The 24,425-nt window shown below is 38.7% G+C and overlaps 1 protein-coding gene across 1 annotated transcript in view; it reads right to left on the reverse strand.

Annotated features, from left to right (window-relative positions):
* Nucleotides 1-6,912: 6,912 nt before the first annotated feature.
* rhcg.L (Rh family C glycoprotein L homeolog) overlaps nt 6,913-24,425 on the reverse strand; it is a 35,668-nt gene continuing 18,155 nt past the window's right edge. The window contains exons 4-10 of the mRNA XM_018253209.2: nt 20,053-20,200; nt 19,540-19,706; nt 18,723-18,860; nt 16,302-16,438; nt 15,087-15,211; nt 14,532-14,605; nt 6,913-7,440 (exon numbers count right to left, since the gene is read on the reverse strand). Of these exons, the coding sequence (XP_018108698.1) occupies nt 7,333-7,440; nt 14,532-14,605; nt 15,087-15,211; nt 16,302-16,438; nt 18,723-18,860; nt 19,540-19,706; nt 20,053-20,200 (897 nt within the window). The 3' untranslated portion in view covers nt 6,913-7,332. The remainder of the gene's footprint in view (nt 7,441-14,531; nt 14,606-15,086; nt 15,212-16,301; nt 16,439-18,722; nt 18,861-19,539; nt 19,707-20,052; nt 20,201-24,425) is intronic.

Genomic DNA, 24,425 nt, shown 5'->3' on the forward strand with positions numbered 1-24,425 from the left:
TAGCAACTGCAGATTTGTGTAACCTATAAAGATGTTTCACATAAAAGCAAGTTCTATAGAACATTCAGTTAATCCTGGAGCCATTTGTCTTGTCTCTTTACTAAAGGGAGCTTGTCCTGATTAAGTTTCCCTTGGCTGCCGGTTCATCACTCTTGTGTGAAAGAGACAGAGAATGATTGGAGGAGAAAGCACCAGGTTTAATTTGGCTGTGTGTGTCTGTCAGTCACTCCAGAAAGCACAAACTCTTGTCTCAATCAATAAGAGCACTATATATTCCTTTAATCCGACAGGCCTTTTGTCATGCTCACATAAAAAGCCATGTACCATATTTCTAACATCTCCCCCCACCCATGTCCATAGTTCTCACCCCTTCATATGGGGACCCTTTCTGACCCCACTGGTGGGTTTATCAACTAGTCTAGAGAATATCAGGACAAACCCAACTAACACACTCTAACCTCACAAAAAGGAATTTTTTGTCTAGGTTTTGCAATTTGATTTCATTTCCTTTTACTTACAGTAGAATGGTGAAAACTACTTGCTGATTGGTTGCCATGGGTAATTGCACTGGTGCAATTTAGCACCTATGTTATTAAATTGGCCCCACTGTAAATCAACCAGCGGTATGAATGCACTGTATAATCTCACTGATAAAGCAAAATATGGCTGCTGTTTTTAAGATAAACACAGACAACATTTTTCCCATCTCTTTATGATTTTTATGTTATTGTAAACCTTAAACATTGTTTTCATGGGCAATATTTTGATGATGCTGTCACGCAAGTTGGATTTATGAACAGGAACTTGTGTACAGTAGATTTTATTAACCTTCATTCTGAAAGACAAGTATCGGTGGGGGATTACGCCTTTCTTTTTCTCATACACACACACACACGGGCTGTGAATGAAGGAATGTGTTGGCGTTCGTGTTGACAATGGTGGTAAAATCCCTACTGAAAGAGAAGAGCTGCACCAATAAGGTCACATCGGCCTCAAAGGGGTCACACGTGAAGTTCACTTTTAAAACAAATGCTCCCTAGAAGTGTACAAGTAACCAATTGTAGCAATGTATGAGTGCATACCTGTATCTGTGCCAGAATCCTCATTCCAAGTAGCCATAACAAAACATTATGATCCCTGCCATGTTCCCTGGTGCTTAACATTGATATTGGTTTGGATTTCTCCCTCCCTGTCAGGTATGTTCTGCAAATAACTTCAGGGCAAGGCACCAAACTGAATTGTTTCCTTGCAGCATTATCACATGAATAGGGACAGAGCTTTGTTATTGTGAACCAGATTTACTGTCCACTCAAGCAAACAATTTGGCAGCAAACTGATAAAATGACAAGGAATAGAGCCGGAACAGAGCTGGCAGGGTGTCGGGGGGGGGGGGGGTCAGGGTGTTACCCTCACTTTCTCCCTTTCCCACAGAGAGAAAATGTATCCACCGTGGCTTGTTCCAACCCCTGTCGCGTTATTTCACCCTGCCCTGAACTTCAATGGCAGGTACTGATTAGAGGCCTTGTGTCCTATTCAAGGGGTGTAAGTGACTGGTGTGCTTAATCTGATTAGAATGTACAGAGCTTGTTCCTAAGGAGCTTTCAGACACACTTGCACAAGCTCACAGGCATACGCACACACACACAGTCACACACAAGCACACACACATACAAACTGCTCGTACTTTGCTCTTAGACAGTGAGGTTCTTGTTTTAACCAAGGAGCAAGTCATCTGAGTAGGTCTTCTCGGTTTAAGTAGCTCTGTGGTAGGCCATTCAATGCATTGAGCACGATCTAAGCCCACCTGCCTGCTTATTAACCACAGGATTAAAGCCCTTGCCTCCCTCCCATCTCATCCTCTTACAGCTCAGTATGGAAGCCTGGGGGAGTATGCCATCTTTTTACATGAGAATTTGTCAACCTCTTTTTCTGCTTCTTGCTCACAGATCACAAGGGATTATAAGTGAGGCCAAGCATAGCAACTACTTAAACATGGACAGCTTGAGCCTTTCCTCTCATGGGAACTTGCCTTCTTATGCATGTGGTCAATTGCCGTGTCCCCTCCCATCCAATTTGTACCTCTTAATCCCTTAAAGCGTATACCCTATGGCCTTAGCTCCTTTTCCCACACTTCCTCCTGACATCCAAATGACCAAAAACCTTGATATTCTACACAATTGCTCACTCATTCTCCTCCAGTCTCCTTTCATCCAGTGCTTTCAATTAGAAGAAGACGGCCAGCCTGGGACTCTGGAAGGGTTTAAAGTGTCTGTACAGTACACATTTTAAAACATTTTTGGGAGGGGCATTAGACCATCAATTTTTAATAATCACCTATGTGAATATATGCATTTAGTACATAAATCAGAGCCAAATCTGTATAATTCATAAATATCCACCCTGAGATGCTCCAGCTGTTGTTGAACTTAAACGTCTATAAGCGTTAGACTTTTTTTTACATGAGAAGCTCAGAACTGCAGTTTAACTACAGCTGAAGTGTCGCGGGTTGGACATACTGGATGTATATATACTCGGAATACAACAAGTGTTATATAATAAAATCAAAATTTGTATTTTTCCCTTTGCAGTGTGATGCTGGGAGTCAGTCTCTGGTCTACCTTAAAACTGGTCCTGCTAACAGTTCAACTAGAATAATGAAATTTCAAACTTGAAATTGAATTGCATTTCGGGTAAAAATACATACAATTATTTTCTGCCAAAACAGTCACAGTAGATTGTGAAGGGGGGGAGGTTGCATACTGGTACCCGAATTATCTGCCTCGCAAGGACCAAACATGGAGTAGCTTCAGTCTCGCTCTAGAGAGTAAAACAATAGGCAACAAGTGTTTTTAGCACAATTCCTATTAATTGCACTTGTGTTCAACAATGGAGTATAGTGTTCCTATAACTGCTTATGTAAAGTGATAATTGCATCCCTATCAACCTTTTCAATTGTAAGCAGAGCTTTTCACTTCTTTTGTTGGTTGTATTTTTGTATGTATTTATGCATCCATTTATTGTACGCCCTGTGAAATATGTTTGTGCTTTGTAAATACACATTAATTATAATTCTCATAATAGACCTTCCAAAGTTCCAGTTTTTCTGCAGAGAGCTCAGGCCTGAGTCCCAGTTTCTTACTGAAATGTCCCACATTTGCCCTCGATCTCTTGCACTGAGGCCAGAAAAAGTTATAAAGTTTCTGAAACTTAATTAAATAAAATGGTTTTGGTAAAGAGCCCAGAATACTTAGCACCTGCACTTAGATACAACTGTAGCTGTTTAAGGTAAGTGGGTCTCTTGGGGCAACTGTGAGTTTGCAACTTAAAGGGCAATTCATCTTCATTAGCAAAACTGTAATAACTCATAAAATATGGCCTTAAAACTCCCAAAAATGTGTTAAAATTTTGTAAATTGGACCTGGTATTGAGGCGGCATGGAGAAAAAATGGTCATTGTCAAAAAATGTTTGAAGTGCTGCTCATGGCAGATTTTTTTGTCCCGATTTTCCATTTTTCAAAGGTTGGGAGGTATGGTAATAATTCTAATGACTTCACCTTGAGGTCACTACACCTAATCTTTTTTATTGGGTGTTAAGGCTGGCCATTTTTGCAAATACTGGCCAGCTATTGGCTAGATATACACGTGGTAGACAGCCATTAGATTCCGACTATGCTCAATAGACTCTTCACCCTTATCCAGTTTTTAAAATAAATTACAGGGCCAAGGACCTCCCAAACTCCAGTAACTTCCTAAAACATTCCCTTCTGTCGCCAGACTTATGAGTTGCTGCCACCTACTGACCAAATGACTATTATCTAAAAAATGTTTTTTGCCGCCTTCTAAAATGGAGGGCCAAAAAGAAATCCTTGGGGTAACATCTCTCTTCCTTTCTGTGTCTCCTCCATGTGAAAACTGGCCCAAGTCTTTCCTATAAAGTGCTAATTCTGTCACTCTTGATTCGTTATTAGCTTTCACATCCCAAAATAGCAGCCTGTGCTTCTGGGTTGGTGTATTTTTAACTTATAATATTGTGCTAGGACTTTGTGTGCCAGGTCTAGAGTAGGCGGCCCTGTCAGACTTCCCACAGGAGGTGGAGTTCCTTGGAGTTCCTTCATGGAACTCCAAGGTGAATTTTTATATCCTCATATTTTGCAACAGGGGTTACTTTATTTATTACACGAGTTTCAGATAATCGATAATCAAAGTCACCAAGAAGTTATGTGGCCATTTAAAAGCACAAAACCACAGGCCTGTGCTTTGTGGGTGAGAGAGATCAGAAGCCGGACCTTGCATGAGGAGTACACCGCACAGTACTGTGAGTCTTTCTTTAAAGGGGTGTTAGTATGTTATGGAATGGCTAATTCTAAGCAACTTTTCAATTTGTCTTCATTATTTTTTTTATAGTTTTATTTGCATCTTCCAGCTTTCAAATTGGGGTGCTAGGGGATTAGCATGAACGCTAGGGTAATTTGCAGTTTCAACAATCTGGCTAGAGTCCAAACTAGAGAGCTGCTGAATAAAAAAAAACTAAAAATAATAAAAAACAATTGCGCCTTGTCTTAGAATATCACTCTCTACATCAGGGGTCCCCAACCTTTTTTCACTTGTGAGGCACATTAAAATGTAAAAAGAGTTGGGGAGCAACACAAGCATGAAATAGTCCCTTGGGTGCCAAATAAGGGCTATGATTGGCTATTTGGTTGCCCCTATGTGGACTGGCAGCCTTTAAAACACTCTACTTGGCACTAGACTTAGTTTTTAATCAATTAAAATGTGCCTCCAAGCCAGGAATTCAAAAATAAGCACCTGCTTTGAGGACCCTGAGATCAACATCCAATAGGTTGGAGAGCAACATGTTGCTCACAAGCTATTGGTTGGGGATCACTGCTCTACATCATACTAAAAGTTAATATAAGGGTGAACAACCCCTTTTTGTTATAAATGGCACGTTGTGACTCGGAAGTCGGGTTTTAAAAAGGATATAATTTACAGTTTTGGACCGCAGTGAAATGGCTAAACTGTAGGTTATATAAAGAATATATATACAATGATTTAAATACTAAACTTTGGCTTATAATGTTTCCTAGCAAACCAAAAATGTGCCTTTTCTTTGCTTTGCACCTGTTTACAAAGGCACCATTGCCATCATTGCCTTAGTGATAAAGTTACTACGATTTACTATGGGGTAAATAACAGCTATTGACAACCACTGTAGGTAGATAAAAATATCTGGAATTAGAATAAAACAGCACAAAGCAATAGAGCAGTATTACACATTTATTAACACTACATTAGCATTAAAAGTAGTTTGGTGGGGGAAACACATTTACTTCAATGACATAAAAAAGTGATGTCAGGTTTTATACCTTTAAGTACGGTTATGTCTCCTTTATTTCTCTCACAAAGCAGCAGTTCTGAATTGCTTTATGGCTGAGATTCTACCTGTATTCACCCCGAACATTTGATCTGATCACATGACTGCAGGAGCGAGCATTTTTTTACAAAACCAATTAGCAGAGCAAACGAAATAAGCAAAGTTAGCAAGGCAAAAGAAAATAACACCGGTTTAAATATTGAAAATATGTAAATGTAGCACCAGCACTAATAAGACACGCATACATTTTTTTTTAATGACATAGAAAAAGGCCCCAAGCCTCAGTGCAGTACACAGTCATGGAGTGAGATGCTGGAGATGAAGATTCAAATAGCAAAATGTCCTTAATAAATGTGCCAATGTCTCCCAATTATCCCTATTTCGTTGGGGGTGTAGATAAAATGGACAGGATTTCAGTGCAAAATGTGGAAGGTCTGTGGCTAGGCAAGCCCACTGTGGGACAGGGGGGATCTGTGAATTGGTATGAATGTGTATGGATGTATGTGCTACTTTAGTCCAGTTATAGATAGACAGCCCAATCCCCTGTGAGAGCAGATAGATGTAAGTTTGAGGATTTGGGTGAAATGGAGGGGCACCCAGTGAATTTTTCAAATCAGTATGACCACACCAGGTAATATAGTAGAGCTTACCTAGGGATGACCTGCTATTTCCCTTCAGGAGACAATTTATATTTTATTTTTAACTTCCTGTTTATGTTAGAGATAATCCCATGTGTTCATAAACCCTGGCACCCAAACAGTCTCTTTATAATTTGATCTCCCAGCTGGAGAACTGTGGGAACAAGATCTGACGTCAGTGCCGAAATATAAGTAATGTATAAATCAAAGCCTCCTACTCAATTTTTATATGTGGGAGTGTTAACACCATTTATTGACAATAATTATGGCTGAGAAAATCGCATTCGGATTTCTTGCTTTCAGAACTATCCTTTCAAGCCGTTTGTGTCCAGCTTTTTCCAAGGAGTGGGTGGATTTTCTGTTCTAACTGTACACACAGTGCCGTATGGATGTAATGAAAATGTATTTCTGTAGTGTTCTTTGGCAGGATGAGGCAAAAATAAAATCTCACATGCACTAACGTGCGCACGGCTTAAAGGAAAACTATACCCCCCAAACAATGTAGGTCTCTATTAAAAGATACTGAGTAAAACAGCTCATGTGTAAAACCCTGCTTCATGTAAATGAACCATTATCATAATAATATACTTTTTTAGTAGTATGTGCCATTGGGTAATCATAAATAGAAAATTGCCATTTTAAAAAATAAGGGCCGCCCCCTGAGATCGTACGATTCACTGTGCACACATACAAACCACATGTAAGGTCACATGAGCCAATTAACAGACAGAGTTCTGCCTTTTGCTTCCTCACTTCTTCCTGTTACAGTTAGTGTTGTAGTATTTCTGGTCAGGTGATCTCTGAGGCAGCACAGATAGAGTCACAAAATGGTGGTTCAAGGCAAGAGATGTAAAAGGGCAATATTTATGCAAATATATATTCCGGTTTGGTAAGATTCTTTAATATGTCATTCAATTTGATATAAACTATCTGTTGCTTAAGTATTCATTTTGGGGGTATAGTTTTCCTTTAATAGGTCAGGCTCAGATTGTTCTAAAGCAAGGCTGTCTAGCAGTGGGACCCTGATCCTCGTCACCCAATGCTATGAAACACCTTGCTGGGTGAAAACGTCTAAAAAGTCCTTAAAGGAAGAACTTATCACATTATCTTAAATGGATATTGAAAAAATAATGTTTGTCTGATTCTGAAAAGAGTGTGCACTGCTAAAGCAGAGTACCTTGATCAGAAAAAAAAAATATATATATATTTTTAATAAAAGAGATACTTCTTCAGAACTAAATGTCCCTGTGTTATTCAGACCAAAAAAGAGACAGAAAACAAGTGCTGCATTGTGCGTATTTACACATTTTGTCAGACAAGTTATTTAAAGGCAATTTCAGTCCTATCCGGTAGTTTAAAATTTTCTGGTAAATGAGTGGCGTATTGATTGGCAGCTCCCAGGTGTTCCTCCTCATCCTCCTGGGGCAGCTGTAAGGACAAACAGAGATTTTAATTCTCCTGCGCCAAAATATTAATTAGCCCTTTGTACAACACATGCTATACAGCTCAGTGAGCAAATACCCTATGAATTCATGTTTGCCAATGTTTGCTCAGCATCTTTGTAAACCAGTAATGCAATTGTATATGTATACTGTATATATAATACAAAAAAGCCATGAATATCCTGTAAAAAAAGCCTGATATCCTTATAAATGGTGAGTTCCTATGTCATCAGTTATAAACGGTGAGTTCTGATGTAATTTCTGTCACATGACTCACTGAAATTTGTGTATTATAATAAATGAAGTATCTTCGGCCTCGTGCTTTTATATGGTCATGAAACTCCTCGGTACTTTATTCACTATATATATATATATATATATATATATATATATATATATATATATATATATATGTGTGTGTGTGTGTGTGTGTGTGTATTTACAAATTGGTCTATGCCATGTATAGTGTATGTGTGAGTATGTTGATTAGCCAACCTAACCAAACCTTCATTCATCCTGGTCATGGTATATCTAGTATAGGTAAATCTGATTGCTGAGTAATCTTTAAAGAGTTTATATGCTGAGAACTTCCCACAGCAGTCAGTTGAAGTGAAGAAGCTGCTCGGATGAGTAGTGAAACTTTTTCAATGATTACTCCGCAAGTCCAGTTGTTTTAGATTTACCTATACTAGATAGTCACTTTGATAGTTTTACTTTTTTGCAACAGCTTGTACTTAAATGGTAGTTATTTTAAAAATATGGGCTGCTAGTAATTCTTAAAGGAGAAGGAAAGTCATCTTGCACTTGGGGGTGCCAAATGTTAGGCACCCCCAATTGATTGTATTTACTTACCTGAATCAGCAGAAAACTGCACCGGCCCAGGGTTATGACAGTGAGCACCACGGAGCGATTCTCTTCTGGCAAATTCTTTCTTCGATTTTCCTGGGGCTAAAACATGCGCAGTTGAATGAAATAGCCGACTTTTTAAAGTTCGGCTTTTTTTTCTACTGCGCATGCGCAGCCGGATGAAGAATGAGGAAGCCGGAAGAGGATCACTGGTGTTCACTGGTATAACCCTGGTCCGGTGCAGTTTTCTGCTGATAGGAGCACCCTGGGTTTCAGATAAGTAAATCACCCTAGTGCAAGAAGACTTTCCTTCTCTTTTAAGGGTCATTGACAATTTCAAGGGTGTCCTTGCACAAGCAAAGGACACAGCTCTGTAAATTGCCTATATACTGCAGGTGAAAGCAAACATTTAACATTATTCCCAGCAGATAATAAAAATAATAGGAAGTCGTTTGTTCATATGCCGTATATTACTAGTGAAAACATTTTAAATGTTTAATCCAGCAAAATTAGTAAAGATATATTCTCTTTCTCTTAGCATCTACTGCCACCTAGTGACAAATAATGCATGAGAATATTTCGATACACTGCTGCCTTGTTGTATGAATAGATTAGGGGGGAGAAAGTGATTTTACTCATTGTCTATATACAGTAGCTTCAACATGTTCATGTAGCACTATACAGAGATTATTAATTATTCAAATCAGTCCCTGCCCCAGCAGAGTTTACAGTCTAGGAGCTTACAGTCTAAGGTCCTTAACCCATTCACACACATTTCATTTTATCAGGAGCCAGTTAACCTGCACGTACGCCTTTGGAGTATAGTAATTATCTGCAGGGAACTCAAACAGACAAGGGGAGAACATACAAACTCCTTGCAGACAGTGCCCTGGATGTGCACAGTATCATAGCATTAGTGTGATCCACTAGACCCAGGTTAGTTGCATGGGTAGGCACAACACACTAGGGTAAACCCTGCAAGTTTAAAAAAACAAACAAATCAGACCTGAGGGATGGGCAAATTTTTTCACCTTGTTTTGCCGCGGAAATGACACCCATAGACTTGTATGGCATTGTGCGTCAAAATAATTTTATCTTAAATCATATTTTTTTTTTGCTACAAAGTGCATTGGGAAATACTGAAAAGATAACTATGCACAGAGTATTTAGTAAGATCCCCTAACTGGTTATAGATTGTATTCTTAATATCAGTTACATCATTTTTAGGCCAGTGCAGCTACATCTGACTTATAGGACCGAATCTGTCCATACAAGGAAAAGCTACAATGTAGATGACTTGGCCTCACTTGGTGATCATTTACACAAACCATTTATAAGGTAGACTTTATTGGATGTTAAACTCATTGAGAAAAATTCATGAAACACAAACAATCTCCAAGAATTTTCATGGTTTGTTTTTGGTTCATTTTGTACATGAGTTTTCACCGGAAGTTGTACCTTCATAAAAAATCACCAAGCAGATATGCCATACATAACATTTTCTTTTGCACTTTACTCCTGTTTTAATAGTCTGTATAGAAAACTTTACAAAGGAGTTAAATAGTTCAAGCCTGTATCTAATAAGCTTATAGCGCTTTTACTTTGACCATTAGGGATGTCGCGGACTGTTCTGCGGCAAACTTGTTCGCGCGAACATCGGCTGTTCGCGTCCGCCGCAAGTTCGCGAACGTCGCGCGACGTTCGCCAATAGGCGTTCGCGTCAAAATCGTTCGACCATTCGACCATTCGGTCGCTAAAATCGAACGATTTTCGTTCGATTCGAACGAAAATCGTTCGATCGAACGATTAAAATCCTTCGATCGTTCGAATCGAACGATTTTCGGATGTTCGAAGTTCGCGAACTGTTCGCGAACTGTTCGCATTTTTTGCCGGTGTTCGCGAACGGCGTTCGCGAACACATTATCGGCGGTTCGCTACATCCCTATTGACCATCTTTATTCTGCTTTTTGATTTGGAAGATGGAAAATATAGGGATATATAGTAACATGTGGGTTCCCATTCTCACTCACAAGCTCAATTGCAAAGGTTTAGCATTGAGTGTGACTTACCCCTATTATTAGGGGTATTATATGGCTATAGTATTGAGATTTCCAATTTAAAGTGATAGACCGTTATAAACCCCAAGCACTTCATCATTTAAAAAAGGTTTAATAAATCAGTTTCATAAACAGTATTTTTCTTGTTACTGTTTATATATTTATTGGTTTATTCTTGAGTTGCTCAGCCTCATATTCTTTTCTGGTTACAAACAACACATTCATGCTGTGAGTCTCTGACAGATTTTACCTGCTCCAAATTCCCCATTGAAGTCATTGATTGACAACTCACCACTGATTAACAGCATGAGTTTTTGCAGCAGGAGACAAAAAATGTATAGGTTTGCAAATGTAGTATATTGGCTATATGACTCATTTACCAATGCCATACACAAGAAACATTCTGTTTTACCAGCATGCTATACACTTGAGATTGCACTTGTCACAAAGCAGTTGTACCCTGTGCCTTTGCACTGCTTATACCTCTGTTCATAGGGCCCACACTGCAATTGTGAGAAGCTCAAGTGTTTTGTTTTTTAAACATTTGCCTGCGCTAGGCCATCTACACCAGGAGGGAGCTCTGGGTGCTGCCAGCCATGTAGTGATGGGCGAATTTTGCGGCGAATTTGCGATATGCACCGCCAGCAAATACATTTGCGAAACAGCGTGAAAATTCGATGGTGAAAATTTGCCAGCTTCAAAAAAAAAATGGACGCCGCGAAATTAGTGAAATGTTGCAAATTCGCCCATCACTAATCAAAACCTGTGGTTATTATTCTCAGTGCCACAGCATGACAGGCACCCTTTAATGGGCATTCAGAATAGTAGATTGCCTAGGAGTGTCACAGTTTTCAGACATAGGGCAGAGCTATTATATCAGAGGGATGAGTTGGTTATGTCAGAGGGTGGAGTTACCCTTTAACTGGCCCTGCCCCCATTGTCAGGTTACTTGGCGAAAACATTTGATGATTAATTCATGATTTATCTCCTGTATCTGTCCATACTTGTAGCACACAGTATGTTCAGTGTTGGCATTTTAGAAACATGTGTTAATAATAATTATTTTGGGTTTCACTGATATTGTATCATAACTGAAATGGTGCTTTGATGGCAACATGGATGGCACTGATTAGCTGGCTGGATGCATGCTATCAGGGCTGGGGGTTATAACATTATTTATTGGCTCACATTTTTTATACTTCCTAATCTAATTGGGCACTACATTAGACTGTCTTTAAAGAATGAAATGCTAAATGTGCCAACTTTGGAATTCTGCCTAATGATTTCACTCATTGTGCCGGACTTTAAGCATTTCTGTCCCATAACTAAATACCAATAATAAGGCACTGCTGTGCAAGTTTAAATTCTAACAGTGCATACATTCCAGTGGCTTTCTGTGTCACATCAGTTTGGCTTTGCACATTAAAATAAGGTACAAGCCAGGAGTTCCAGACATTCCAGCCATGGCATGGCTCTGATATATTCCTTTCCACTCCCTGTGGCTAAAAGCAGCAGATCTTTCACTATTGACAAGAAAAAAGAGCTTATTTAAAAAACAAACACAATTGCATAGTGCTAAAAGGGACACAAAATTGAGCATGCACTGATGCCATTCACATATGTGCATCCATACATGATCCTTAACAACTCCAATGAGCCCATAAAGCCTGATGTGCTAAGTTTGAGTACCTTTCTAATGGCAGTTACGACCAGCAGCTTGTGCCCAAAACTGCAGCTGACATGCACCAAGTCAATTAGATGCTAATGTCTTTATTTATGCAGTGCTTGGTGTGCTGCAAGTGATGGTATTCCCATACACATGCAGCAAGAATAATCCAAATTGCAACTTGCATACAATTTGCCATAATGTGTAAGGTGGTTAAAAATGGTGTTATGCGAAACGTACAGTGAATGATGGTGTAAATGTAAGAAATGCCTGTTCTGTGTATGTGTGATTTTTGATGTTGAAAAGTTGAAGTGTTAAAAGGTGTATTTACAGTTTTTACAGGATTTGGCCACTAGATGGCAGTGGGTTCTCATTAGTTATATAAGGGTTATATAAGAATTTTATGTAAAATGTAATTTCTGCCTCTGCCACTAGAGGGAAGCATTGGGACAGGGTAGAAAAGGTATAAAAAGGATGGTTCCACCCAGGGCGTGTTTAGTCGGTTTTGAGCGGTATAGATCGTTATAGATAGAGGTATAGGCCGTTAGACCTTTAAATGGGGCACTAGGTGCCATAGTCAGTGAGGGCAAAGTTAGAAAGGATAGCTGGCACCCCACCAAGGAGTAAGAGGCTTAGTAGCCGTGGTTCAGCCACAGATAGGGAAAAGTGGTAGTCAGGACTAGTGCGGACAACCCAGGCCAAGGTTAAAATCCTACCCGGAAAAGCTAGGGTGCACTGCTGTGGTGGCCCGCTGGCTGAAGTAGGGAGGTGGCACAAAGGAAATTCCTACCAGGGCGAGGTGGAGGGCTCATAGAACGTATGGCGGACTACCTGGCCAGTAGGTGGTGCGGGAAATGCCTAAAGGCTGGGTTCGCAAGTCCAGTGCAATGTGGGGAATGTGAATCACCTGTAAATCTGTAAGAGAAACTGTTCTGTATGCTGGTTGGGGAGTAATTTCTGACATCTGTCAAATAAAACTATTATTACATTTTTTTAAGAAATTAGTGTACTGTGCCTTTAATGACTGGAGGGCCCATTACAAATGGAGACTAATGTGCTTCAATGTCCCTAATCATATGGCAGACAATACTTAAGCTGGCCATACATAGGGAGATCCGCTTGTTTGGCGACATCGTCAAATGAGCGGATCTCTCCCCAATATGCCCACCTTGAGCTGGCAATATTAGGCTGATCCAATCGTGGGTCCTAGGGCCTAAAATGATTGGATCACAATGAGAAGAATATGGGCCTCGAACTGACGGGATTTTTAAACCCACCCATTTGACATCTGGTTGACTTTTGGCCAGATATTGATCGAGGAAGCCCGTCGGAGGGCCCCATACACTGTCCAATAAGCTGCCGACTTAATCTGTTGGCATCTTTTGTCAGTTTGTGTATGGGGAGCTTTAGTTGCAGCAGACAACTTGCATCCAAATTTACCACTTTTCACTGAATTTGTAAATGAGACCTCAGTACAAAGTGGGTACATTTCAGGTACCTTCACGACTTTTTTGTGAAAACTTTAGAATTTCACAATTTTTCAGGAAAACATTTGAATGTCACACTTTTTCCGTAAACTTTCCGATTTCACATTTTTTCGAGAATTTTTCCTTGTTGAATCGAAATATGAAAGATTTGCCCATCACTAGTTTAGATTAAAAGAAAGTGATGCTTAATATAGGTATTTGGGGAAATAGGAGGCTTTAGTATGTTACAATGTTGTACCAAACAGATATTTTTTAGTAGCAGGTTCACACGCACAATGTTGGTTTAACTTTATGTGATATTGTAGTTTTATAGGTCTGCATAACTTTTTACACAGTATATCCAATACCATGTTTATATTGGCCTTTGTGATCAGTGGTGCTCACACCTGTATGTTTATTTATTTTTTTGCTTTTATAGACTATACAGTTTTGCAGCATTCCAGAGCCTAGTCTGTCCTTCTTAAGCACGAGATGCTTTATAAAATAAAATACACGTAGTATAAACAATAATGAAAATTCAGTTTTCTCTGGAATGATGTTGGAAAGGAAGTACACAATGTATACTTGTAGACAAGGTTTTATCAATGTTGTACTGCATTAAAGGGAATGTTGTGCCTTTTATCATGCTCCATAATCTGATGGAATATCCTCATAGAGCATCAACAGTGGTTGTATAGTGAGCTCTATAGCTTTATTCAACACAAACAATTATCATTTTGTGGCTAATGAGGAGTCCCAACAATAGGCAAGGACAGTGGTGCATAAGCAATGCTATTTCTCCCTCTGTTGTATCTTTTATGGTGCACTACAAAATAAAGCTCAGCTCAGCTTTAGATTTCACTGTCCTTTTGATATCAGTGGAGTATTTCTTAGCCCAGGCAAACAAAATGGCAGGTTCCTCTCATAAATGTAACCAAACAGAAAATGGTGAGCAGATATATTATCGCTCAGTAAAACAGGTTCTTTAAACAACTAAAGTGTCACGTTCCCTGCCATATACTTCACACTATACAGAACTTACCTCCCAATAGACAGCATCATCAAAGCAATTCTCATCTGATGGGTCTCCCCAAATCGGCAGTTTCAGAATGCAGCCTAAAAAAATTATATGCAAATGGACAACATCAGTTTAGAACCCTTAGAGTGGTCAGAAGGTCAGAAAAATACATAGCAAGTCACACTTGGGGAACACATTAATGTGGAGAGGTTCCTCAATTTTGTTGCCCACCCATATAGTTATGGATCAACTGGGTGGTAAAGAAAAACTGTCAAAATGAGCCCTAAAAGGCAGACATATATCAGAGTCTATTGCTATTACCAGGGGCCAAACTTTCCAGGTCCCACTCCAACAAATTTTGTAGATGTAGAATTCATATCATTATCTAAAGACACATGTTGCATAAAAGACGATGAAGGTTTTTTTTGTTGTATTCCCATGGCTACACAATCCAGAATTAAAATAGTAGCCCTGAAATACTTTTGGATCCAATAGTTTTTACTCTAGTCGAGAAAGAACAAGATGTGCCAGTTACAGATTTGTAATCTTCCAACAACAGAAAAGGGACATAATTCATACCTACAACGGCGCCTCCTACAATCCCAAATGCCAGAGAGACAGCTATGCCGGCTGCCTGATATCCTCCTTGTATGCTGGGAGTTCTGTCAGCAAATTCGCCTTGAAATTTAAACATTTTTTTCAGTCTACAAAACAAAATGATGACAAAGAATTTGACATACAAAGATTGCAATCTATTTAAGATTTACTACTTTATCAGTTGTTTTATATCACACATGTAGTATAGCACTTGCCTGTGCAAGAAAGTAGCTGAGTATATAACTCCAGGAAGACCAAGATTTATGACAATACAACTCGACATCCCCAAACTTCCTGACAACGCCCAGGGACAACTACACATATATATCCACCTGAAACATCACCAACGTTTGACTAAATGCCTTCTTTCTTTTAAGTCCACAAGTTAGAACTTTGCCTCCTTACAAATGAGAGCTATAATTATGATACTAAGAACCACTCATCTGTTTGGTTGATACCTGAATCAAATCTACAATTGCAAATTGATTCATTTTTTTAAAGTTATAAAAAAACTAGCAACTTTGTTCATTGTTTTCTAAGAATTAACAGTTATGAGGATGCTTGTAACTGACATCAATAGCTCGATAGGCCGGGAGTTGAACAAGACCACTTTATTGTTACAGCTACATATCTTTCAGTCACAAGCAGGAGCACTTCCAGAGGGCTCAAACCCCCCTTTTTGGGATCCCTTTTGTAATTGCACTCAGGGAGAATATACACACAGGCACCCCTCATGGGCACTCCCCGGCTTCTCTCCTAGATCCACCAAACCTCTTCTCCCCACTCACTCCTTGTTGGGCTATAGCTGCCAATGCAAATTAGCCTGCCTAACCTTACACTCCTAGAGGGACCCATTATACCAACTAGGCCTCACACGATCTAAATTCAGTACCTTCTCCTGTGAGATGACTATACTGCTTCAGAGGTTCCCTGCTTGCCTTTCTTCCCATGACACATCTCTGCTGAAGCATCCTAGTCTCCACCCTTAGGGGACTCTACTCTTACCCTCTAGCTCCCTCTAGCCGCCAACTTAATTATATACACATATAATAACCTTCAACTCAACATTACACATTTCACCTTGTTACAAGCTTTCTGAAAAGAATGTGTGATTTATGCTTATTCACTATATTTTAGAACACTGTTTGATTAATGTACATCTTATTTTTCTATTTATTGGTTGTTTAGGTTACTTACCCCTCTGCAGTATAAACTCCTTCTGTTGCACATGCTGCTGTAACTGCACCAACAATTCCACCTATTAAGCCTGGCATTCCATGGAGATTATGTATTCCACACGTATCCTGGAGCCGTAGCTTGTTGGACAATATAGGCTGGGGGAAAAGAATTATAGTATTTGCATTCTTATATTTAAATATTTCCAGCCAATATATTATACTTAAAGGGGTTGTTCACCTTTAAATTAGCATTTAGTATGATGTAGAGAGTGATATTCTACGACAATTTGCAATTGGTTTTCATTTTTTATTATTTCATTTTTTTAAATTATTTAGCTTTCTAAGCAGCAGCTCTCTAGTTTGCAGTTTTAGAAATCTGGTTGCTAGGTTCCAAATTACTATAGCAACCATGCACTGATTTGAATAAGAGATTGAAAAGGAATAGGAGAGGGCATGAGTAGAAAGATGAGTAGCAGTATATGGGGTCAGTGACCCCCATTTGAAAGCTAAAAAGAGTCAGAAGAAGAAGCATTTCAAAACTATAAAAAAAATAATGAAGAACCACCCCTTTAAAATGCAGTGGGCAAAACAATATGTATTGTAAACAATATCCAGTGATAGAAAGGCCTTAGTAAAAGACAATCTCTCTAAATTATTAGAGAGATTTTAGAAAAATAAACTATATAATGAAGTAGAGGGAACTCCTTAGAGGAGTGGATAAACACATGCAATATGGAACTCAAGTGAAGGTCAGGGTACAATGCAATTCAGAATTGTGAGTGCTCACTATTAACTAAAAAAAATGGAGCTTACATCTAATAATGAAAGCAATATGGTAATCTTCAACCCAACAGAACATAGTTTGGCCTTTACCCCACCCAGGGAATAAAAAGGATTCCCGTATTGGGATGAAACAAGCCACAGCTTTATTGACAAACAAGATAAATAAATAAAACAGTTTAATAATAATTATAATTAAGTGAAAACTTATAAATCATACATAAAACCTTTTGGAATGCTTGCTAAATGCCACAATGTGCTACCCATCACACTGCCACCTTCTGCAACATGATGATCAGGTGGGAAAGTGAGAACAGTTACCCAAAACAGCTCCAAGATCATTGGGACACTTACATATAAAGCTAGAGATTATTTGCATACAGGTATTACCAACTGTGAAGTGAACTTTGAAATGTCTCTATATTTGTTGGGGACCTAGACAAACTTGGGATAGATAGAATGACATTGAGAAATGTAAGGCTACTTTTGCATTTAACTCTTGGATGGTCTTCAAACCCAGTTCCATCTGCATAATAGATGTATCTCCATAACCTCTATACTAGGAGGACAGACTGCAGGTTGCTGGATTTGCTTTGCTTGCAGTTATTGGTGTAGTCTGTTGTCGACTCAGTGTTACACACCATGTGCTACCTATACTCAAACACATCTCTCATTACTACTTACAGTGCTTTTGGTTTGGCACTTCTGCCTAGTTCTGGTTTTGACACACCTATTGACCTAGTTATTCTGTAACCTTAGCTGACGTACTTATTGTCTATTTTGGCTCCTCTCTACTTTTGTAATTTGTTTGTACTATATCAAATTTGTAGTGCAATAAACATGTAGCAATTGGGACAGATGAGATGAAAGGAACTGACGATGTATGGGTTGATGTGCGATGATGGTTGGGTGGGTTTGAGTTGAAATTTGGGAAACCATTGCAGGTTAGGGTTGAATGCGGGTCAGACTTGGGAAGTGCACTCTTCCTGTGCTCCCAAAGATTCCCTGTCTTGGAATGAGATGCAGACACAGACGTAGCATACAGAGCGAGGGTTGGGTTCGAGCAGTGATTACCAACCAGTGGCTCGCGAGCAACATCATGTTGGATGTTGCTCCCAGTGGCCTCGAAGCAGATACTTTTTTTTAAAAAAAAGTTCAGGCTTGGAGGCAAGTTTTGGTTGCATAAAACCAAGTCTACTGCCAAACACAGCCTTCCAGCTGCCAGTCCACATAGGGGCTACCAAATAACCAATCAAAGCCCTTATTTGGCATCCCCATGAATTTTTTTCATATTTGTGTTGCTCCCTAACTCTTTTTATATTTGAATGTGGCTCATGGGAAAAAAAAAGGTTGGGGGCCCCCTCGGTTAGAGGGTTAGGATTGGGTGCTGGGTGAATTTGTCCTGATGCACAAATCACTAGAAGGAGTCCTGATTTTATGAATGCATGTTTATGATACCAAGTTTCTATCTAGATTAGGAAACAGGTACTACTTATTTGCTACTTATTGACTATAAGCCCTTTCCATTATAGAGTACCTCCTATTTACTTAATAAGAGAAATCACTTCATATAATAAAATTTGATAAAAACATTAAAAAAACTATTGTCCAATGGGAGAGCAGCCTTAGTATTGCAGCCCACTGTAAAACTCTTACTTACCGAAAGATATGTAAATCCTAAGGTAGACACAATGCCGCATATGAATCCAACAATTAAAGATCCATATGGAGTAAGCATCATCTCTGCAGCCGTACCAACTGCTACTCCTCCTGCCAGGGTTGCATTCTGAATGTGAACCTATGTATGAAATTGTACATTTAGGAAATGAACTGTGTGTCACAGATGCTACAGTGATTAATAATCAAATAAATGTAAATGCTGCAGTACTCCATGTACTTTCTGCCTTTAGTGGCTCTGTCAAAAAATGTCAAGTTCTATTAACTGCCAAAAAATGTAGCTTACGTTCAATAAACTGAAGAAAGACATCCACAGTAATAGCCACACACCTGCTGAAAATCCCTAAAAAACGTTGTATGTTTTCTTTTTTGCTGGGACTTATTTAACAGGATATTGATTTTTTTTGTGCCAACCAAACCACTGTTCCTGATCCTGAACAACTTACAGACTGTACATTGGGGAGCCCAGAGTTGGGGAGCCCCTTGCACTTCACTCTCTAGTCTAAACCAAGTAATTATCAAGTTGGTGTTCAACATGTGGCAAAATAGATCTAATGACTTCAATGAGTTCTTACTAACATCTTAAACATACAAAAGGGACCTGGGATTTGGAAGAAATTGGGATGTGGCTGGAGTTTAATTTATTTGAACAATATTACCCATGTAAGTATATAAAGCAGTTAAATCAAACCTCTTATTGTATAAGGTTTGGCAGAAATTTGCTTAAGTACAACGTAAATGGTTTTATATACACACACACACATATGAGTGCTAAGTGTGCATTAGCTCTCGATACTTACCATTTCTAGTTTGCCTTTTTTGTTCACTACACTGGATATGGCTACTGTTGTGAGAACGCAGGCAGCAAGAGCACAGTAGGTGTTTATTGCAGCTCTGTGCTGGGCATCTCCATGATATGAGATAGCAGAATTAAAGCTTGGCCAGTACATCCATAGAAAAAGGGTTCCTGTGATAACAAAAAAAATTAGGGTAAAAGTAGCCTTATATACTGGTGGTTCAACTATCAAGTATCCACTTTAAAACAGTAGTAGTCTGTCTTGATACATAACAGTGAGCTACAATGAGGTCTAGAAAATCTCTGTCTAAGGCTGGTTGATATATACACGTTCTTGGTCTATAAGTATCTAAAATATGTTTTATACGTGGACCTTTTAATTTTTTAACCATCCTATGAAATGTTAATCTTGTCAGAAATATTAATCTTGCCAGTAATTGTTGGCTGTATTATCACAGATTTGTACACCCTGTACTAAATTCAACCTAATATATGGCATTTCCTATGGGGAACTTACCAATCATGGAGAACAGATCAGTAATATAGGTTGACCCCTCTTTGTCATTATTTAGCTTTAGTTTTGGTCGGTTTAGGATCCAAGCCACCGTAAGCCCAAAATATGCTCCGAATGTATGAATAGTCATTGAACCACCGGCATCAATTACCTGCAGTGAAGAAAAGAAATGTTACATTTGTCCTTATCATAAGACAACATTAAGGAGAACATTAGCAAGAAGTAAAACCAGGAAGCAGAAGCAAACATTGGGTGCTAGAGAAGATGATGGAAAAAGGAGTTCAGACTGGAATGGAAATGAGGTATGGAGAGGAAGGGGAAACATGGGGGAAACATGGCATAAAAATAAAGTTGGAAAGAATGAAACTCAAAATCAATAATAATCAATGCAAAATCACAAAATAATCAACTAAAATACAGATTTTATATATGTGTTTGGGAATTTATTCATTTTGGTCTACTTGTTTGCATGTTCAGAAACATCATTGTCTACTTTTAGGTAGGGATTTGTGAGATAAAACATAATGGGGCATAGTCTGTTTACATAGACATCTTCATTGCAAATATTTTTGCAAAAAGCACCTACAATTCTTGCATTGAAAAAAAATACCATAGACCCCAATCTATTTTGCACAAAAAAAAGTTACAATGAAAAAGCACCAACAGACTCTGAAATATTAGGTGGAGAAAATAAACAAAGCTTCAAATCGTTTCTAAAATTTCTCTTTCGCTTCACCAAAAACTTTGCAAAACTGTACGAAAATGTATAAAATTCTTTAAAGTGAATGGGCATTTTTTTCACATCCACTCTTTTCCCTGTGCATCCTTTTCTGTGCAGAAAACATCAGAATCTATGGGCATTTTTTTGTGGTGACTTTTTTTTTGGGACATATTCGTTGATTACTAATAGCAACCTATCACTTATTTTAACTGTAACATAATAGAGATATAATAAAGTCCAAACATGTAGAAGGACTCGTGGGACAGGTACACCTTGGGTCCCTTTCCTGATCATCTACATTAGAAAGGAAACACGTAAGGTTACCATGTATCTCATGTTTGCCTAAAATAAAGTTTTTAGTCTGCTTTACTCTGCCTGTCCGTAGGATCTTTTAGTGCTGCTATGGACCTGGGTTTTTGCAATGTTTGCTATTGGTTTTGCTATTTTTCACCATCTTTTATCGGCTTTCTAATGAAACATGCCATGTATAGCAAAATAGCAATTAGCTACTGGTGTTTTAACATTAAAATGTCCTTATTTCTAGTGATTGGCGAATTTCCAGAGAAATTCACGAAACAGGGAAAAGTTTGTGAAATGCAAATTTTGACTCCCGCAACAATTTTTAAGCCAACGCTAAAGTCAGTGGGCATCTGTATAATATTGACGTGTGACGGTTTTGATGCAATCGACTTTTCCAAAGGGTGTCCATAGTTTTTTGACGCCCGCACATTTTTCGGCAGTTTCCCGAAACACGGAAATTTGCCGCAAAATAAGCCTGCCGCATTTATTCGCCCATCACTACTTATTTCTAGAAATTATTTATATTTTCAAAAGAGGAGCTCACGGGAACATTATATATAAACACATTTTGGGATTTTCATTTTTTTAATTTATTGATAAAGACAAAGGTTGGCACCCTCTACCTTTTAAATACAATGTGTGAAGATGACTAAACAGTCTACTCTAGGAGGTTACACTGGTTCAATCTTGTACAAAATATCACCCTTTTTCCATCTTAATGAATCACATTCCCATGTCCCATATTTCTCCGTGTGAGTCATAATGCACCATTACATCCATGTCTATATTTGTACATACGTGTGGAAATATGCATGTGTAACAAATCGCATTTAACACTAATATGCCCGCGTTAATTCGCTAATCAGGAAAATTACTTTCTGTTCAATTAAATTACCATTTAGATCATTGCTTAGTTAACAGTGATTAAGAGTATCATAAGAATGTTTAATTTATTAATACAGATAATTAGGATGGCAAAACAAGTATAGCTTTACTGTGTAATAAAGTGAAATGTTTTAACCAGTATATCCATGGTACCAGTAGCACAATATTTAAAGTTACAAGTATGATCTGAATTGAATGTAATTATTTGGCTGTCATAGGATAATCTCTCTCTATAATGGATCTGCCTAATAGGCACTTTGCTTTTGTGCCATAAATGTATTTTATAATCCTTGTGTAATCCTTGTGTAAATTCAAACTGCTCTTTTCTATAAATGTCATTTCAGGACACAATGGGTGGAGTAGAAGTACAGTCAATTGTTTTCTGGTACACCCAGCCAACAAATCTTGCAGGTATCAATAAACTATCATCCAAGCTATGTCTAATTGCAATTAAGGATCAGTAGCATAAATGGTTTGCACTGCCATCTCTCACAAAAAAAGTCTTCAGAGGGGACTGGTGTGTGGCAATCCCTAACCCGCTACCACCTACTCCCACAACCAGTCCTCTCCTGCCCCCCCGCAGGCCCATTCTTATGCCCCCCTGCAGCCTCCCTCCATGGAGCCCCCTTAAAGGTATAAAAATCCATCATCTTTTATTTTTTAAAAGGACCAGACATGTATTCTTATGTTTTTTTCACAGTCCTCCAAAGTAGAAGGTGGTAGCATAATCAACTCATTTCAATTCCTGTTGTTAAAGACATAATTTATCATTTATGATTCTATAAATAAGATATTTTCCAAATAAATTGAAAATACTAGAGAATATATACAAATGTAATAAGAGCAATAAGGGGTTGAAGCGCCAACAGAAAGAGACATAAGGTGGGTCAAATCCTGTGCATGTTAAATGTAAATATCATTGTCACATACTGTACCAGCACCAATATATCAACAATATTTAGCAAGGTCAATGCTTTTTTAGGCAACATTGACCTTGCATGACCTGTGTGGTGAATTTGTAGGAAAACTAGATTTCAGCATTGAATACTAAAGATATTATGAGGAGATAAATTCTGAGTTGGTCCAGTTTAGCCTCAGTCTATTTATATACAACAGATATGTGTTAGGAGCAGGTTTGAAAGTTTCACCTGCTGATTTGCCATGTCGGCCACTGTATGGAACATCAATAGATGAGGAATTAAAGGACCAATAACATCAAATGTTTTTAAAACAAATTTGTTATATAACGGAAAAAAACAAAACACCAAGACATATTTAACTTTAAAATCACAAAGTCTTTATTAAGAAACAACTTACAGATACTCCGCTTGTGCTTCTCTTCAGAAAAGGTGACAGGGCGATGATCCATCGTGCGGCACTCGATTTCTCTTCCCTGGCTATCTCCTATAGAAGGCAGGGAGGAGAAATCGAGTGGACGATGGTTTGTCGCCCTGTCACCTTTTCTGAAGAGGAGCGCAATCGGAGTATTGGTGAGTTATTTCTTAATAAAGACTGTGGGGCAAATTCACTAAGATTCGTAGTTGCGCCAGGCGTAACTTCGCCACACTTCGCCGCACTTCGCCAGGCGTAGTTTCGCCAGCGCTAAGCAAATTCACTAAAATCCGAAGTTGCGCTCAGGGGTTGCGTAAGGTTGCAAAGTTGCGCTAGCGTTGATTCGCTAAGCGAAGCGAAGTTACGCTAGCGATGGTTAATTTGCATACGGCTCCAAATTCAAATTTCAATGGAGGAATACGTAGAATCACTACAAATGCCTGGGAAACCTTCAAAACATCAAATAAAATTTTTATTTTGCCCTACACATGTGCCCACTGTATAGTTAAGTTGCCATGAGTTAGGAAATGTAGGGGGGAAGGAGGGGAGTCCCAAAAAATTTTTCGATCTTTTTCAGCCTATCACCCATAATATAGAAAAAACGCCAGCGTTTTTTGGGACTAAGAAAAAATTTGAACTTTTTTTGAAGCAATCCCTGTCTACTCTATTGCGCTTCGCCTGGTCTGAGGTGGCGAAGGAAGTCTAGCGTAAAAGGTAGCGTTCAGTACAATGCGCGCGTTAGTGAATTTGCGTAGTTACGTCCATTGCGCAAATTCGCCAGGCGTAAGGGTGCGAAGTAACACTAGCGAATTTACGCCAGCGTTCGTTAGTGAATTTGCTAAGTAACGAAAATGCCCAACGCTAGCGAATTGACGCTAGCGTTAGGCGCTTCGGCGCATAGTGAATTTGCCCCTTTGCGATTTTAAAGTTACATATGTCTTGGTGTTTTTTTACGTTATAAACAAATTTTTTTTTAAAAAAATTTGATGTTACTGGTGCTTTAAAAAAAATGGCAACTCCACCTTACTGCTTTTTGTCAGAATGAGGATGCCTTTTTCCCCTTGCTGAAAACAATACTCTGTACGTAAGCACCAAAAAGTTGGTTTCCTATACAGATGTGATCATATTTCTAGTGCTT

This window comes from Xenopus laevis, chromosome 3L, assembly GCF_017654675.1.
Source record: "Xenopus laevis strain J_2021 chromosome 3L, Xenopus_laevis_v10.1, whole genome shotgun sequence".
Classification (NCBI taxonomy): domain Eukaryota; kingdom Metazoa; phylum Chordata; class Amphibia; order Anura; family Pipidae; genus Xenopus; species Xenopus laevis.